The sequence below is a fragment of the Scylla paramamosain genome, chromosome 29, assembly GCF_035594125.1.
Source record: "Scylla paramamosain isolate STU-SP2022 chromosome 29, ASM3559412v1, whole genome shotgun sequence".
NCBI classification, from domain to species: Eukaryota; Metazoa; Arthropoda; class Malacostraca; order Decapoda; family Portunidae; genus Scylla; species Scylla paramamosain.
The window spans coordinates 5,854,445-5,874,383 of record NC_087179.1 but is presented as its reverse complement, the minus strand read 5'-3'; the positions used below and the strand labels follow the sequence as shown (position 1 = coordinate 5,874,383).

Sequence of the window (19,939 nt, the reverse complement as noted above, 5' to 3'; positions counted from 1 at the left end):
AACTTGCCTTTTTTTTGGAGCATCACAGTGTATATATACTACAACACCATTTAATTTTAAGGTAGGAAGTATCTGACATAAGGTGTGTCTTGGTATAAGTGTGGCAGCACCACAGGCCAAGGAATCCCCTGAAAAGACAACACCTAAACACTCAATTCAGAATGGTCAGACCATAGTAAGCAGTGAGTGCCTGGAAGGAACTGAATTCAGCCACTCAGCCAGGCTTGTAAATCAGCAAACAGTGCAAGCTGCTGCTGCTGCTGTTTCTTCTTCCTCTTCTTTTTTTTTTTTTTTTTTATTTCTTCTTCTTCTTCTTCTTCTTCTGTTTTTTTATGTTTTTTCTTCTTCTTCTTCTTCTTCTTCTTCTTCTTCTTCTTCTTCTTGTTTTTTTTGTTTTCTTATATTTTTTGTTTCCTTATATTTTTTTGTTTTCTTATATTTTTCATCTTTTTCTTCTGTTTTTTTTGTTTTCTTCTTCTTCTTCTTCTTCTTCTTCTTCTTCTTCTTCTTCTTGTTTTTCTTGTGTTGTTGTTGTTGTTGTTGTTGTTGTTGTTGTTGTTATTTGTTGTCATAGTTGTTGTTTTGTCATTGTTCTGACCTCCTCCTCCTCCTCCTCCTCCTCCTTTATTGTCATTAGCATCCACCACCACCACCACCACCACCATCACCATCACCACCTCCATCTCAAAGGTTCCTTGGTCCTAATCTGGTGGATTCACTTCCATGTGTAAGAAGTGCATGGCACCAGTGATTTTTGCATCCCTACTTGGTTGTAATGTAAATGAAGAAACCTCGACTATTTCTTGTATTAATGTTCAGTGCATAGACTTTGAGAATCCTGCATATACAGTATATATAAATAGTACACAATCATTGGGTGGCCTTCATGCTTATCTCTTATAGCAACCAAGTGATTATCAGCTTATTAATTAATATGCATCAATAAGAATAATGAGACCTCACAAAAGGAGTGCACATTATTTATTTTTTTCAATTCATGCTCAACACCTGGTATGTTTACTAGTATAGGAGAGAATACGAGTAAGACATTACAGTGTGTTTTACATTAAACTTTGGAGAGAAACTGTATTTTATAACAACAGTTTTCCTTTAGCCATTTCCCTAGAGTGAGTGAGGAGTTGGCACCTTGTACGAGTCTCATCCAGTTGTTTCTGTCCCTTGCATCTTCCTCTGTGATTCTCATCCTTTGCAGTTCTAACACAGTTACATTCCTCCATCTCACTCTCTGTCTTTCTCTCAGTCTTCCCTTAACTTTTTTCCAGGTTCTTTTAATTGATCTCTGGTCTTCTCTTTTTATTGCGACCAAACCATCTCATTTTTTATTTTATCTCTTCTATAATGCATTCCACTCTCTGCTTTCTTTCTCACTTCTTAATTTTGTAGATGTTCTCTGAGTAATGCACCCATTATCCATCTCAATGCCTTCCAACTTCCTCTCTTCTACTTTCTGAAGTGCCCATGTTTCTGCTCTATATATCATTCATTTCATAACAGCGCAGGTGACACTCAATGTTGTGATGACAGGTTCGGGTGAACCGGGATTCTCAGGCTGTGCAGGAGGCACTGGCCAGACTGGAGGCAGCAGCTCAGGGGAGCGAGAACCTTTTGGCTGCGGCAGTGGTGGCAGCTCGGGCCCGGGCCACTCTGGGGGAGATCTCTGCAGCAATGGAGAAGGTAACTTAACTCCTCTTCCTTGTCACTCAGTTTATGCATGATGTTTATTGCTGTCTTTTTTTTTTTTTTACCTGTCATTCATATTGTTGCTCTGAGAGTTATTTTTTTCTCTTTCTTATTCTTTGCTGCATATTAGCTGAACCATGTTGCCATTCATGTATCCTGCTTGGTTTCAGAGTTAATCAAGAACTCATCTTTCTTTCTTTTCATCTTCCTTGTTCTGTTGTAGGAATACTGGTCCAGTTGGTCTTAATACACATCTTTCTTTTTCTGTTGTAGGAACACTTGTTCAGTTGGTCTTAATAGGTTTTGACTCATTTTGGTTTTCTGAGTAGAATTTCAGTTTCTCATTTTGTCTTTTGTATTTCCTGTGTGCCATGTTTAAACATATCACTTGTGTGTCTTATGAGTTGTGATTTATGAAGTTAAATTTCAGCTTTACAGGGAGGTCCTGATGATACAAACAGTTCAGTTCCATATGAATTGTTCGTATAGCAAATTCTTGTATAACAAAACACACAGCTAATGGCAAACAAGAAGTTAGGTTCCATGACCCTTGTCAAAGTTGAGTTTTCAAGCTAAAATGTACAACACCAAACACAACAAACGTCAATTTTACAAAACTGTTGATAAGGCAACCTGAAAGATAAAACAGCATACAAAGAACATGATTTCATACTAATTAAACATATAAATGTGCATAGCACTCACCAGTGCGTAGCTAGTGAATCCAGGGAGGTAACTCACTCAGGGAGATAACTCACTCAGGGAACTGTGTCAGGGAGGTAATTTGCTATGGGAGGTGTGTCAGGGAGATAACTTGCTCATCACTCCCGTGCCTCAACAATTTCTACATTCTTTGCTTTCTTTGTAAGTGTTATTGGCACTGTAGCTCGCTTAGCCTTGCTGCTGGGACTCACACCGGAACTCATTGGCTGCCTGAGAGGACAGTTAGGGAGGCATGCAGTTAGAAAGATCAGAAGAGCAGTTAGCACGAAAATAGCATTAGCAGATAGCAAGAGATGCAACATTGCTACAATAAGAAAGGGGTTGAAGACAGTCAGTTAGAGGAGAGGAGATAATGAGCTGAAAAAGCTTTTGATTCCACCCTGTCTAGAAGAGCTAGTATGCCTGTAGTAGAAGAGCTGTATGAGTGGAACACCCCCAGACACGTGAAGCATACTCCATACATGGACAGATAAGACCTCTGTACAGAGTTAGCAGCTGGAAGGGTGAAAAAACTGGCTGAGACATCTCAGAACACTTAGCTTCATAGAAGCTGTTTTGGCAAGAGATGAGATGTGAAGTTTCCAGTTTAGATTATAAGTAAAGGATGGGGAGCCACCGTGGTACAGTGGTACCGCACGTGCTTTGGGGGCCAAGTGGTCATCAGGCGCACGGGTTCAAATCCTGGCTACGGTCCGAGGGTAGGAAGGGCATCCACTGGGGGTAATGGTTCCCAAATGCCAAATCCAAAAGTCCTTCATCAGGAGGCACCATCTCAGCTCTGACAGACTAGGGAAAAACTAGAGACCAGTTGAGTATCATTGAAGAAGAGGGGATAGTTGTCTGGAAGGTTATGTTGAGTTGATAGATGGAAGAATTGAGTTTTTGTGGCATTGAACAATACTAAGTTTGCTCTGCTCTAATCAGAAATTTTAGAGAGATCATTGTAATTGAGTGTGTGTGTGTGTGTGTGTGTGTGTGTAAGAGGACCACTGGCAAGGGGTGATAAAATTTTCAATAAAAAACTCATTTAATGCCAATTCTCATAGATATGTCACATAGAATAAAAAAAAAAAAGAGGATAAGTGTCTTGAAACCTCCCTTTTGAAAAGTTCAAGTCATAGAAAGGAGGAAATACAGAAGCAGACAGGAAGTTCTAGATTCTTGCAGAAAAAGGGATTAATGATTAGGAATGTTGGTTAACTCTTGCATTAGAGAGGTGGACAGAATAGGGAAGAGAGAAAGAAGAAAGTCTTGTGCAGCCAGGCTGCAGGAGGAGGGGAGGTTTACAGTTAGTAAAATCAGAAGAGCAGTTAGCATGAAAATAGTGATAAAAGATAGCAAGAGCTGCAACATTGCTGTGATGAGAGAGGCTGAAGACAGTCAGCTAAAGGAGAGGAGTTGATAAGACAAAAAGCTTTTGATTCCACCTTCTCTAAAATAGCGGTGTGAGTGGAAGCCCCAACCCTCATACATGTGAAACAAACTCCATACATGGACAAATAAAGCCACTGTACAGAGATAGCAGCTGAGGTTGGGGAGGGCATGGGCTGAGAAAAACTGGCAGAGGCAACACAGAATGCCTAACTTCATAGAAGCTCCTTGAGGAGCTAGAGATGAGATGTGAAGTTTCCAGTTTAGATTATTAGTAAAGGACAGACTGAGGATGTTCAGTGTGGAAGAGGGGGAGAGCAGAGTGTCTTTGAATAAGAGGGTATAGATATCAGGAAGGTTGTGTTGGGTTGATAGATAGAGAAACTGAGTTTTTGAGGCATTGAACAATGCTAAGTTTGCTCTGCCCCAATCAGAAATTTTAAAGACATCAGAAGTCAGGCATTCTGTGGCTTCCCTGCATGAACTGTTTAGTTCCTGAAGGATTGAACATCTATGAAGAGATGTGGAAAAGTGCAGGGTTGTATCATTAGTGTAGGGGTGGATAGGACAAGAAGTTTGGTTTAGATCATTGATGAATAATAAGAAAGTGGGTGACAGGACAAAACCCTAAGAAAAAAGTTGAGGTGGGTGTCAAGACACTTAGGGTTGATATCAGAAGAGCAGTCCAACCTGGGGACATTTGTGGTCCCCTCCCCAGATGGGGACTCCAAGGTTGGTGTAGGAGTCACCATGATGATTTTGAATTTTGAGTGAAGGGTGTGTGTGTTATTAGGTGCTTGTAGTTTTGTGTGAAGGAAGAGAGTTGTCTTTAGAGGGCAAGCTGTGACTGCCCCCTTGTGTTGTGAGACACAAAGGGAAACATGCAGTGAGGTCACAGCTGGGTTTAATGATAAGTTCACAACACCCCTTAATCCAGTGCTTTAGACTTCACTGGGAGTAATTATCATTTTAGTAGATGCTTACTGCCTCCTTCTGGGTATAATCCCCTTAAAGCTATTGAACACTTGTTCTACTTTATGAATTAATTGTTTGCAAATTACAGTGTTTTTCAAATTTATTGAACACTTGCCTTATTTCATGAACATACTAGGTCATAAAATGCAGGAAAGTTGACTAACACTCATTTCAACCCAAACTTGAACATGGGCAGTTATAGATACAACAGACCCAGTCACTTATTTTCAAAAGGAAAGGCTCATCCTCATATTGATATCTTACTTTCTCCTAAATAAATTTGCACTTTTTCTTTACAATTGTGTCTTGCAATGGTGGTATGCCAGACTTGATCAGACACAGTTCAGGGCTTCTGAATTTCCTGACACCCAATAAACATTTCAGGGTTCTGTTGTATTGTTCTATCCATTTCTTAGGGCGCTTTATCAACCACATTTTGGCACTGTAAAGGAGAGATGATGTCATAGCAGCATTAAAAACCATCAATTTGTACTTGCAAGGCATGTTAGAGTTTGCTGCACAAAAAAAAAAAAAAAAAAGCAAATTTGTTAAATTGTGTCTTGTTTGCTGATTCATGTAATTTCATTATTGTGCTCATTCCACACCATCACTGAACCACATCCCAAGGTACAGATATTTGCTATTGTATTCTATCTTAATGCTGTGTACCATCAGTGGGACAGTGTCCTTCACAGTTTTGCAGATAACCATGAACTTGGTTTTTCTTTTCATTCATCACCTTTCCGCATTCTCTACAGTAATCGAGTAGCACATCTAGTTTCCTAAACCATGTTTCCCTGCACGTAGACAGAATCACCATGTTATCCATCGAGAGCAGTGTGTGCAAAGTTCCAGGAAACCCATCCCTGCCCACATCCTGCTTCAACATCCTCACCATCCAATTTATATATATTGTGAATAGCAAACAACTTGATGGGTGCCCTTGGGGCACCCCCACCATGGCTGCTGTTGTTGCTGAGCAGAGCACATTCCACATACATGCATACATGGCTTGGATGGCATGCAACATGACTCTGCTGAACCCCAGCAACTGCAGCACATATATCATCTTCCTGCAGGGCATCCTGTCATAAGCTTTGCTGAAATCAATGAACAGCATATATAGTTTAGCTTTCTTATAGTATGCAAGGTCATATAACACCTGAAGTATTATTACATGTTCCACACAACCACACCTCTTCTGAGCACTTGCCTGGCACAGGCTGCTTCACTCTGGCACCAGCTTTTGGTGGCCTTGCCTCTACCACATCAAGAAGGTTCCTTGTATATTTTCTGTTGGATGGATTTTCCACCTTATTGTGGGATACATTTTGTCATCCCTTCTTTTTTGTGTCATTTGGCTCTGGGTGTTTCAATTATGCTTTTCTTCACAGCCACATTCTTTATTGCATCTCTGTTTTTGCCGTGAACTTTTTTGAGATTTTCTTGCACACTTTTGAGCTCCTCCACCATACTTATTGATTTGATTCTTGCTTTGTCTCCATCACTTTTCCTTTCCCTTAGGGTAGTTTTCTCACATTTTTCCTTGCTAAATATGTTTCATCAGATCCAGACAAGTCCAGCTTTCCCTTTGGTATTTCTACCATCACCATTGTTTACTTCCACTCGCACTAGAACATCAGGATTTACACCTTTCTGGAAGGCCCCGCACCTTACAGTCTCAGTTAATATATGCACTAGGTACCGTTGTGGCTGCTGCCTAATCCTGTAGTGGCTGATGAAATAAGAGGAGGAGCAGGTAGGAGACTAAACAACCTCTGTTGGTGTGACTACTTGCATTTCAGGAAGCAAAAGGCAACTCAATGTTCTGTACATACATGTCTCCAAATATGTTGTGTATATATATATATATATATATATATATATATATATATATATATATATATATATATATATATATATATATATATATATATATATATATATATATATATATATATATATATATATATATATATATATATATATATATATATATATATATATATATATATATACACTTTTGGATGAGGTTTTGTGTGTGTTTGGAGGGTGGGTGTGAGAGAGAGAGAGAGAGAGAGAGAGAGAGAGAGAGAGAGAGAGAGAGAGAGAGAGAGAGAGAGAGAGAGAGAGAGAGAGAGAGAGTGTGTGTGTGTGTGTGTGTGTGTGTGCCAGTAATATACATTGCACAAGTGAGTGAGTGTGTGTTTTCCATAGCACACTGGTCTATCCTCAGGTGTTTGGCCGGCACGTAGCAAAGGATCGCCTGGTGTCTGGTGCTTACAAAACAGAGTATGGTGACCAAGATGAACTGTCAGCTGTCACTGCCAAGGTTAGTCATTCATTGTTTTGTTCCCACATTCTTTTATGAGAATGTTTCCTGTGGTCTTGATATATTGTTCCTAGTTTGGTTTTATATCATTAACTAAATTTTTAAATGAATTTAGACTTGATTTAGAAGCAAGACTATGAAAAGCTTGCTGATATCTGATAACTACTGTAAGGCAATAGCAAACATTTCATCACCACCCTAGAAAACTATTATCCGAGATTAGCCAGAAATGAAATTGCCTAACCTATATTGTGGATCTGGTACAGGATTGCAAGTAGATACCTATTATATATATATATATATATATATATATATATATATATATATATATATATATATATATATATATATATATATATATATATATATATATATATATATATATAATTTTTTTTTTTTTTTTATGTAGGAAGGACACTGGCCAAGGGCAACAAAAATTCAATAAATAAAATGCCCACTGAAATGCCAGTCCCATAAAAGGGTCATATAACAGTAGTAAAAAATTGATGAATAAGTGTCTTGAAACCTCCCTCTTGAAGGAATTCAAGTCATAGGAAGGTGGAAATACAGAAGCAGGTAGGGAGTTCCAGAGTTTACCAGAGAAAGGGATGAATGATTGAGAATACTGGTTAACTCTTGCATTAGAGAGGTGAACAGAATAGGGATGAGAGGAAGAAGAAAGTCTTGTGCAGTGAGGCCGCGGGAGGAGGGGAGGCATACAGTTAGCGAGATCAAAAGAGCAGTTAGCATGAAAATAGCAGTAGAAGACAGCTAGAGATGCAACATTGCAGTGGTGAGAGAGAGGCTGAAGACAGTCAGTTAGAGGAGAGGAGTTGATGAGGCGAAAAGCTTTTGATTCCACCCTGTCTAGAAGAGGAGTATGAGTGGAACACCCCCCCCCCCCAGACATGTGAAGCATACTCCATACATGGACGGATAAGGCCCTTGTACAGAGTTAGCAGCTGGGGGGGGTGAGAAAAACTGGTGGAGATGTCTCAGAATACCTAACTTCATAGAAGCTGTTTTAGCTAGAGATGAGATGTGAAGTTCCCAGTTCAGGTTATAAGTAAAGAACAAACCGAGGATGTTCAGTGTAGAAGAGGTGGACAGTTGAGTGTCATTGAAGAAGAGGGGATAGTTGTCTAGAAGGTTGTGTCGAGTTGATAGATGGAGGAATTGAGTTTTTGAGGCATTGAACAATACCAAGTTTGCTCTGCCCCAGTCAGAAATTTCAGAAAGATCAGAAGTCAAGCATTCTGTGGCTTCCCTGTGTGAAATGTTTACCTCCTGAAGGGTTGGTCGTCTATGAAAAGATGTAGAAAAGTGCAGGGTGGTATCATCAGCGTACGAGTGGATAGGATAAGAAGTTTGGTTTAGAAGATCATTAATGAATAATAAGAAGAGAGCGGGTGACAGGACAGAACCCTGAGGAACACCACTGTTAATAGATTTAGGAGAAGAACAGTGACCACAGCAGCAATAGAACGGTCAGAAAGGAAACTTGAGATGAAGTTACAGAGAGAAGGATAGAAGCCGTAGGAGGGTAGTTTGGAAATCAAAGCTTTGTGCCAGACTCTATCAAAAGCTTTTGATATGTCCTAGGCAACAGCAAAAGTTTCACCAAAATCTCTAAAAGAGGATGACCAAGACTCAGTAAGGAAAGCCAGAAGATCACCAGGAAGAGTGGCCTTGACAGAACCTGTACTGGCGATCAGATAGAAGGTTGTGAAGTGATAGATGTTTAAGAATCTTCCTGTTGAGGATAGATTCAAAAACTTTAGATAGGCAGGAAATTAAAGCAATAGGACGGTAGTCTGAGGGATTAGAATGGTCACCCTTTTTAGGAACAGGTTGAATGTGGGCAAACTTTCAGCAAGAAGGAAAGATAGATGTTGACAGACAGAGCTGAAAGAGTTTGACTAGGCAAGGTGCAAGCATGGAGGCACAGTTTCCGAGAACAATAGGAGGGACCCCATCAGGTCCTTAAGCCTTCCGAGGGTTTAGGGCAGCGAGGGCATGGAAAACATCATTGCGAAGAATTTTAATAGGTGGCACGAAATAGTCAGAGGGTGGAGGAGAGGGAGAAACAAGCCCAGAATTGTCCAAGGTAGAGTTTTTAGCAAAGGTTTGAGCGAAGAGTTCAGCTTTGGAAATAGATGTGATAGCAGTGGTGCCATCTGGTTGAAATAGAGGAGAGAAAGAAGAAGCAAAGTTATTGGAGATTTTTTTGGCTAGATGCCAGAAGTCACGAGGGGAGTTCGATCTTGAAAGGTTTTGACACTTTCTGTTAATGAAGGAGTTTTTGGCTAGTTGGAGAACAGACTTGGCATGGTTCCGGGCAGAAATATAAAGTGCATGAGATTCTGGTGATGGAAGGCTTAAGTGGAAGGCTTTTGTGGGCCACCTCTCTATCATGTATAGCATGAGAACAAGCTGTGTTAAACCAAGGTTTAAAAGGTTTAGGACGAGAAAAAGAGTGAGGAATGTACGCCTCCATGCCAGACACTATCACATCTGTTATGTGGTCAGCACACAAAGATGGGTCTCTGACATGGAAGCAGTAGTCATTCCAAGGAAAATCAGCAAAATACCTCCTCAGGTCCCCCCAACTAGCAGAGGCAAAATACCAGAGGCACCTTCGCTTAGGGGGATCCTGAGGAGGGATTGGAGTGATAGGACAAGATACAGATATGAGATTGTGATCGGAGGAGCCCAACGGAGAAGAAAGGGTGACAGCATAAGCAGAAGGATTAGAGGTCAGGAAAAGGTCAAGAATGTCAGGCATATCTCCAAGATGGTCAGGAATACAAGTAGGGTGTTGCACCAATTGCTCTAGGTCGTGGAGGATAGCAAAGTTGAAGGCTAGTTCACCAGGATGGTTAGTGAAGGGAAAAGAAAGCCAAAGCTGGTGGTGAGCATTGAAGTCTCCAAGAATGGAGATCTCTGCAAAAGAGAAGAGGGTCAGAATGTGCTCCACTTTGGAAGTTAAGCAGTCAAAGAATTTCTTATAGTCAGAGGAGTTAGGGGAAAGGTATACAGCACAGATAAATTTAGTTTGAGAGTGACTCTGTAGTCGTAGCCAGATGATGAAAAACTCGGAAGATTCAAGAGCGTGGGCATGAGAACAGGTTAAGTCATTGTGCACATAAACGCAGCATCCAGCTTTGTATCGAAAATGAGGATAGAGAAAGTAGGAGGGAACAAAAAAAGGGGTTACTGTCAGTTGCCTCAGACACCTGAGTTTCAGTGAGGAAAAGAAGATGAGGTTTAGAAGAGGAGAGGTGGTGTTCTACAGATTGAAAATTAGATCTTAGACCGTGAATGTTGCAGAAGTTAATGAAGAAAAAGTTGAGGGGGGTGTCAAGACACTTAGGATCGTCGATAGAAAGACAGTCCGACCTGGGGACATCTATGGTCCCCTCCCCAGATGGGGACTCCAAGGCTGTTGTAGGAGTCGCCATGATGATTTTAAAATTTTTGAGCGAAGGGTGTGTGTGTTATTAGGTGCTTGTAGTTTTGTGTGGAGGAAGAGTTGTCTTTAGAGGGCAGGCTGTGACTGCCCCCTTGTGTTGTGAGACACAACAGGAAACATTCAGTGAGGTCACAGCTGGGTTTAATGATAAGTTGACAGCACCCCCTGAACAGTGCTTCAGACCTCACTGGGAGTAATTATCGTTTCGGCAGGTGTTTAGTGCCTCCTCCTGTAAGGTGTCTACTGCCCCAATGGTGGCTTATTTAACAGTTGCACTCAATAAGCGAGCTCAAAAAATAATGGATAATTATGAAATGTTTTGGATGAATGCACAGGGTGATTCTCACTTAACGAGAAACAAAGGCAGACTGAGTCATGAGTGCATGGGATGCTTTGTGTGGGCACTCGATTCTGGGAAATGAGTGGCCGAGTCACACGAGCAAGTGAATGAGTTTAGTATGGACCATTTTCAATGTATGAAAACCAAATGGATATACAAAAACTGAGACAAAATTTTGATGAAAAAGTAATTGAAAACCGAATCGTATGAAAAGTAGGGCATACAAAAACCAAAGTTAAATTGTCTTTGCTTTTGATGCAGCTGTGCATTCATTGCTATTTTATAGATTCTCTCTATATATAGTGCCTAGTACATGACACCACGAGATTTGATTTTGTATCATCTGCAATTTCAGTTACTTTTGGGAAGATGTGTATGTATTATGAACAGTAGTAGTGGCAAAACTGATTATTGAGGCACACCACCAGTTTTACACCAGTTAGATACTCCTCCCTTCAAAAAAAGTACTTTGTTATAAATAGTAGACATTATGAACTGTTTGCTTCATTGTTATACCTGTTGGGCAGATTGAGGAGTTTGTAGCAGCAGAGGGACGTCGTCCCCGGATCCTAGTGGCCAAGATGGGTCAGGATGGCCATGATCGTGGAGCAAAGGTCATCGCCACAGGATTTGCTGACCTTGGATTTGATGTTGATGTTGGACCGCTCTTTCAGGTGAGTCGGTATTTGTTATGGAACAAGGTAAGGCAGCTTCCTATGAAGTGCTTGCTTAGCTAAGTGTTTTGTATCTTGTGAAACTACAGTTGAATTGTGAGATTTGTGTTTATTTAAGGTGTTTATTACTGTAGCAATCATGATTCCACTGACTCCTTATCAGTGTAGCATCTTAAGGAAAGGCAGCTAGCTGATAAGAGTGAAGAAGAAAGGGCAGAGGGAGAATGAGCCACTAATGTATGTACATAGGTTGTGCACTTATTGTTTCAGACACAAAATGTATGGATAGGTATCACATACACTCCAGCTTATAGCTACAATGTAGGGACATGACATAGTACTGTCACACCACCTTCCAGGAAGCGTATTATGATGCCACAACACCTCTTCACTGCCATAGGAGCGACACAACACTATGTCATCACAAACAATTCACACACTGCTTGGCTTTTATAGGCACATTGGCAAGATGATTTAGGTGAGGTGGTGGGATAAATTAATGATTGGATCCAGGAGTTTTCCCAGCTCCCACACCTTTCTCTGCAACATAAGTCTTCAGAGAATATTTAGCTAATTCAATCAAAGTCTGCAGAGAATAATTGCCACACTTTATATCATTGTGTGGTACTGGTGGAAGTATGCATTTAGAGATATTACAGGATTGTTTTTGAAATTGACTGAATACTCATAATGTTTTGTCTTAGTTCATAGTATAGTACAAACAGACAACTATATAGGCATGCTGGGGATAAATTCCAGATCTGTAAAAATTGCATTGCCTTATAATTTCTCACTTAGTAATGAAAATATCTACAATGAGTGTGTGGGCAGCAGCTGGCCACTGAGTGTGTGAACATGAAGGTGAACTGTTTGGTTTCTCTTGCTGTGCCTTCCAGACAGCAGCTGAGGTGGCACAACAGGCAGTCGACGCAGACGTGCATGTGGTTGGAGCCTCTTCCCTTGCTGCTGGTGAGAGAGAGAGAGAGAGAGAGAGAGAGAGAGAGAGAGAGAGAGAGAGAGAGAGAGAGAGAGAGAGAGAGAGAGAGAGAGAGAGAGAGAGAGAGAGAGAGAGAGAGAGAGAGAGAGAGAGAGAGAGAGAGAGAGAGAGAGAGAGAGGTGACATATGTCCTTTCAACTTGAATCCCTAGAAGTGAAGGTTATCAGGACATTGCTAAAATTAAACCAGTCTTGCCTTTTAGACTTCTGCCAGTACTGTGCCTTTCAGGGAATAGTGATGCTGCAGAATTTTTCTTAATTTTTGTAACTCTCAGACATTCTCATGTGTATGCAGAAAAATAATAGCAATGCATTTTGTAATGTAAAATTATTCAAAATTATGAATGATTTTTCATCTTCATAGTGTGCTTTGCTTTAGATATTTACACCATTTGTTCATACATTGTGTAGTATGGAATGCAATATTGTTAGTTTTATTGCTTATCCACAGTCTTCATTTTTGTGGAAAAGTATCCAGCCATTTCATATCAATGAAAAAAATATTTTGCCTAGGGCAACAGTGCCTCATTGCCTTCAAAAGTATTCTCTTTGAGACCTCTCACTCTTACCACCATCCTTTCTACTTCATTCTACATCTTAAAACAGTTTGTAAGTTACCTTTCAGTTTTGCCGTTTGCTGGGTCATTATTTCTTTTGAATCTTTTTGTTTCTCACTCTTATCAGATGCCAGATAGGCATAGATGATTTCTGATCTGCCAGCTATGTACCAGACTTCACTCTAAGAATATGGCAGTAGGCACCCTGTCAGGGTATTTGTTCCCCTAATTTTTCTGGGTACCTATTGAAACAATATCCAAGTTACCTAATATCTAAGTTTCCCAAGCAATCTTTACTTTGACTTGGCATCTGGTTCAGTGACTTATATGCCAGAATAACTAGATTTTTAACCCCTAAACTGTCACACATCAAGGCAACCACTTGCTACTTACTTGTAGGCTGTGATGGTCTCATATAGATGTTGTGGCTTTGAACATAGTTTGACCTGGCTGCTGGGCATTCTGAGTCATACTTAATGTATCACCAAAATTTCAGTGTTGTGGTAGTCATGTGCAGTTTTATTTTGTTCTACTTCCAATTCTCCAACCAAGAAGAGACAGCCTTTCACTTTGATTCCTAGTGAGACCACTTAGTGAAAGAGCAAACAAGACAGCTAATTTTGCTTTATTAGCTGTGGAAGTTATGTCATTGGAAATACAGTATACACTATTGATAGTTATTTTGAACTACCAATACCTCACAATATAAGAGGAAAATGGAGAAGATGGAAGGGAGAAAAGGAATATAAGTTAAGGAAACAAGTGCAAATAGATTAGGACGCAAAGTGGCTGGGAACCCATTCACATCTACACTGAGGCAGCCACCTAAACATAGCAAACTGTCATGTTGAAACTTACCTCTTCCTTGCCTTGCCACAGATACATCTCAACATAGAGATATTGTGTTTTTTTTTTATGTTTTGAAGACAAAGACTGTATGAGTCTATTACTATTTAGTTTAGCATGATAGTTCTTAAATGTGGAATGATGTTTCTGATTTCTTTTCCATGCCAAGAGAGCTTCCATCTTTGGAAATGCATTGCCTTTTCTTACAGCAGAAAGCCAGGCTTTGTACCAGAGCTCTGTAACAGAAGTGTAGGTCATCCAGCTTTTGCTGTGTTTGATGCAGGTGTGCAGGCAGACATTCAGAAGTTTAGGTGTGTGCAGCTTTTATTGCGTTCAGTGGTACTTCCTTAAAATCTGTCATTGACAGATAGCAAACTAAAATTAGGAGGAGGAGGCAGTAGACACCTGCCGAAACGATAATTACTTCCAGTGAGGTCTAAAGCACTGTTCAGGGGGTGCTGTGAACTTATCATTAAACCCAGCTGTGACCTCACTGAACATTTCCCTTTGTATCTCACAACACAAGGGGGCAGTCACAGCCTGCCCTCTAAAGACAACTCTCTTCCTTCATACAAAACTACAAGCACCTAATAACACACACACCCTTCACTCAAAAATTTTAAAATCATAATGGTGACTCCTACACCAGCCTCGGAGTCCCCATCTGGGGAGGGGACCATAAATGTCCCCAGGTCGGACTGCCTTTCTGTCGACGACCTTAAGTGTCTTGGCACCCCCCTCAACTTTTGCTTCATTAAATTCTGTAACATTCACAGTCTAAGATCTAATTTTCAATCTGTAGAACACCACCTCTCCTCTTCTAAACCTCATCTTTTACTCACTGAAACTCAGGTGTCTGAAGCAACTGACAGTAGCCCCTTTTCTGTTCCCTCCTACTTTCTCCATCCTCATTTTCGATCCAAAGCTGGATGCTGCATTTATGTGCACAGTGACTTAACCTGCTATACATGATAGAGAGGTGGCCCACAAAAGGTATTTAAGTCTTCCATCACCAGAATCTCATGCACTTTATATCTCTGCCTGGAACCATCCCAAGTCTGTTCTACAACTAGCCAAAAACTCCTTCATTAACAGAAAGTGTCAAAACCTTTCAAGATCTAACTCCCCCTGTGACTTCTGGCATCTAGCCAAAAATATCTCCAATAACTTTGCTTCTTCTTTCCCTCCTCTACTTCAACCAGATGGCACCACTGCTATCACATCTATTTCTAAAGCTGAACTCTTCACTCAAACCTGTGCTAAAAACTCTTCCTTGGACGATTCAGGGGTTGTTCCTCCCTCTCCTCCACCCTCTGACTACTTCATGCCACCTATTAAAATTCTTCGCAATGATGTTTTTCATGCCCTTGCTGGCCTAAACCCTCGGAAGGTTTGTGGACCTGATGGGGTCCCTCCTATTGTTCTCCGAAACTGTGCCTCCGTGCTTGCACCTTGCCTAGTCAAACTGCTTCAGCTCTGTCTGTCAATATCTACCTTTCCTTCTTGCTGGAAGTTTGCCTACATTCAACCTGTTCCTAAAAAGGGTGACCGTTCTAATCCCTCAAACTACCATCCTATTGCTTTAATTTCCTGCCTATCTAAAGTTTTTAATCTATCCTCACTTAACAGGAAGATTCTTAAACATCTATCACTTCACAACCTTCTATCTGATCGCCAGTATGGGTTCCGTCAAGACCGCTGTACTGGTGATCTTCTGGCTTTCCTTACTGAGTCTTGGTCATCCTCTTTTAGAGATTTTGGTGAAACTTTTGCTGTTCCCTTGGACATATCAAAAGCTTTTTGATAGAGTCTGGCACAAAGCTTTGATTTCCAAACTACCCTCCTACAGCTTCTCTCCTTCTCTCTGTAACTTCATCTCGTTTCCTTTCTGACCGTTCTATTGCTGCTGTGGTACACGGTCACTGTTCTTCTCCTAAATCTATAACAGTGGTGTTCCTCAGGGTTCTGTCATGTCACCCACTCTCTTCTTATTATTCATTAATGATCTTCTAAACCAAACTTCTTGTCCTATCCACTCCTGCGCTAATGATACCACCCTGCACTTTTCCACGTCTTTTCATAGACGTCCAACCCTTCAGGAGGTAAACATTTCATGCAGGGAAGCCACAGAACACTTGACTTGTGATCTTTCTAAAATTTCTGATTGGGGCAGAGCAAACTTGGTATTGTTCAATGCCTCAAAAACTCAATTCCTCCATCTATCAACTCGACACAACCTTCCAGACAACTATCCCCTCTTCTTTAATGACACTCAACTGTCCCCCTCTTCTACACTGAACATCCTTGGTCTGTCCTTTACTTATAATCTGAACTGGAAACTTCACATCTCATCTCTAGCTAAAACAGCCTCTATGAAGTTAGGCGTTCCGAGACGTCTCCGCCAGTTTTTCTCACCCCCCAAGCTGCTAACTCTGTACAAGGGCCTTATCTGTCCATGTATGGAGTATGCCTCACATGTCTGGGGGGGGTTCCACTCATACTGCTCTTCTAGACATGGTGGAATCAAAAGCTTTATGTCTCATCAACTCCTCTCCTCTAACTGACTGTCTTCAGCCTCTCTCTCACCGCCACAATGTTGCATCTCTAGCTGTCTTCTCCCACTATTTTCATGCTAACTGCTCTTCTGATCTTGCTAACTGCATGCCTCCCCTCCTCCCGCAGCCTCGCTGCACAAGACTTTCTTCTTTTTCTCACCCCTATTCTGTCCACCTCTGTAACGCAAGAGTTAACCAGTACTCTCTGGTAAACTCTGGAACTCCTTGCCTGCTTCTGTATTTCCACCTTCCTATGACTTGAATTCCTTCAAGAGAGAGAGAGGTTTCAAGACACTTATTCATCAACTTTTGACCACTGCTTTGACCCTTTTATGGGACTGGCATTTCAGTGGGCATTTTTTTATTGGATTTTTGTTGCCCTTGGCCAGTGTCCTTCCTACATAAAAAAAAAAAAAAAAATCCACACTTTGCTGCCCAGTCAACCACATCTCCACCATGTTTGGAGTGTGCACCACACCACACACTGACAACTTTACTGGTTGAGTGGTCACAACAGACTTAGACTTGACAAGTTTGTATGGCCACAAAATGCTATTACCATGTTATGACTTACACATATACCTTCTCTCATCTAAATGAACACAGACGTGTAGTTTGCACTTATGTTATGATGATTGTAACTTTTCACTGTTTTACCATGAGAGAGAGAGAGAGAGAGAGAGAGAGAGAGAGAGAGAGAGAGAGAGAGAGAGAGAGAGAGAGAGAGAGAGAGAGAGAGAGAGAGAGAGAGGAGAGAGAGAGAGAGAGAGAGAGTGCACTTGATTCCATTGTCTCTTTCAGGTCACCGAACATTGGTCCCTGAGCTGGTTAAGGCACTGGCTGACCTGGGACGGCCGGATATCCTAGTGATTGCTGGTGGGGTGATTCCTCCACAAGACTATGACTTCCTCAAGGAGAGCGGTGTGGCAGCAATCTTTGGACCTGGTGGGTGGGCAGTGCATCCATTGTGAAATTCATCTTTCTCATCTTTATGATTGGTCACTTTTTTTTTTCTGGTGTGGAGTAGGAAATATGAAAAGCTTTGATTCCATTTTTTATTGAAATCCAGTACACCAGAGATCAGGGAACACTTTTAGACATTACCCCCAAAACTTATTTGTGGATAGCGATAATATGCCCTGGATTTCAAAGTATAAAAAATATTTAATTGCTCTCAGAATTGTTGGTTGTGTTATATCTGAGCAAGTGTCACTTTGTGCTGCAAGATTTTGATCCTGTTCATTGGCAGGAGAGGATGGAGATACCAACTGATCACATCTGGGGCATATTCCAATTTACTATAAAAACAATATGCATTATGGTATATTGTCTCCTTAATAAAGTGTTTATTGCATTCCATAAGAGTTCAACATACCAGACCAATTGAGGCCAAAGCCAGTCAGATAAAAGAGATATCAGGACTTTCCCTTTCTATTCCAGACTCAGACGTATCAGGCAGTGGTGTGATATATCTGGTAGTCTGCTACACATTAAAAAAAATGCAAAACAATAATAACAAAGCATACCACCACAGTCTGTCACATCTTGGTCTGTAATAACACAGGATTACTGCATTTCCTTTAAGAGGTAGCCAGGACACAGACAAAATATGTCATTTGACTGGAGCTGATGACAAGCTGGACTCAAAGCTGCTCATCTCATTACCACAAGCATATTAACATTGTGGCAAAAATGCAACATATCCCTTGACATTCACTGATTTTATGTATTCTATTCAGAACCACTGAATAATATGTAGCTATTGATAATTAGTTATATTGAGAGGAACTGTTCCAGTGATCACTAGAAGATTTTTGTTTCAGTTAGCTGGACATCTGCATATATAATGCATGCATATGTGTCTTAATTACTGTATATTTTAGGATATAAGACGGCACTTGAATCAATCTAAAAGAGACACAATGAAGTGAGTCATTTTATACATCAGATACATAAACAAGGACCTTAAAATTTCACACAAAATACCATTGTAAATAAACACAAACCTTAAAAATGATTGAGTCATTGAAAGTTCCTGTGGCATCTTCAGTCTTGTAAACAGCTGTTGTAGTGCACACAATTTTTATTTTGCATTAAGATCCACTGCCAATGTGGTGCTAAACCAATAAAAGCATTGTAAAATAATAAAAAAAAAATCACACCTTTAAAATCACGTGGGTCCCAGTCTGAATCTGGCGAGTCGGGTTCATCTTCATCGTCAGTGTCTTGCAGTAAATCCTCTTTTGTGCCATCCATTGCATTAGGTATCTCACACTTTGAAATATATTACAACAGTCTCTACTTTTGCAGTATCCCATGAATTTATTAGAAAACCACATAGCTTGTCAAGTGATAAAACACACACAGCCTTACCTCTTGTGAAGGATTTTTCAGCATTCATCGAGTTTTTACATTTTTCACGCACCTGATCTTTAAATGGCTTGTTCAAACTAATGCCTAGTGGTTGCATTAGACAAGTCACACCACCTGATATAACAGCAGTCTCAGTATTTTGTGCTAATTTTATTCATTGTACTGGTATATCACCATCTCAGTTGTCTTGCAAGCTCACTGAGCTAAATTTCACCACATGTTTTGGTAGTTTGGGTGTTGTTTTTTACCACTGATATCAGCTAAAACCATTAAATTCAAACCAGAATTTTGGGTGGGGTCCTGTTACCTGAAAGTCATCTTATCTGCTGAAATATACAGTGTTTGTTTACCATATAATAGTGCTGTTCCAAGAACCCAAATGTGATGATCTGTAAGAGTTTAATTTCAGAATGCCAGGTAATTAAGCTTTTCCTGATCTAAACTTGGATATGTTTTGAACAGACCTCAAAAAGATGATTTACTGTAAAGCAACAGTTATATAGATCTCAATTTCCACAGGTACACGCATCCCTGTGGCTGCCCTGGACGTCCTCTCCCTCATCACTGTATCTGTGCAGAAACGAGCAGCTTCCAATTAACCACATCAAATGACTATCTAGTTTCCCCTATTCTTTAAAGTGCTCCTTTATCTTCTTGAAATTGCCTGTTACTTGTCACACACACACAGATATTGGGGTGATACAATTTCTTATCACCAAGAAAGTTTTACTGTATAGCTGGGGCTCTGATGGATGTAAAAAATATATAGGGGCTGAATATTTAATTCATACATCAAAACACCTGAAAATCAATACATGCAAAAGTGTGTGCATGATTTACTGGTCATTGTCAGAAGCCAGTCATCACACACAAGGCAACATCTCTACACATGCCAGCAATTCACTTGGGACCTAAGCGCTTGGACATTTGTTGACAAATTCGTTCATTGTTCAAACCTAAGAACTTGTGGGAAAAAATAATTGGTTCCTAGGGACAAATAAATAACATAACAAATAAATATGAA

At 40.4% G+C, this 19,939-nt stretch overlaps 1 protein-coding gene across 1 annotated transcript in view; it reads left to right on the top strand.

Moving 5' to 3' along the window:
- Positions 1–19,939, top strand: part of LOC135115198 (methylmalonyl-CoA mutase, mitochondrial-like) — a 69,358-nt gene that overhangs the window by 49,205 nt on the left and 214 nt on the right. The window contains exons 12-17 of the mRNA XM_064031705.1: positions 1,546–1,695; positions 7,007–7,102; positions 11,442–11,588; positions 12,485–12,557; positions 17,344–17,487; positions 19,435–19,939. The exon at positions 19,435–19,939 is cut by the window's right edge and continues 214 nt beyond it. Coding sequence (XP_063887775.1) covers positions 1,546–1,695; positions 7,007–7,102; positions 11,442–11,588; positions 12,485–12,557; positions 17,344–17,487; positions 19,435–19,514 — 690 coding nt within the window. The 3' untranslated portion in view covers positions 19,515–19,939. The remainder of the gene's footprint in view (positions 1–1,545; positions 1,696–7,006; positions 7,103–11,441; positions 11,589–12,484; positions 12,558–17,343; positions 17,488–19,434) is intronic.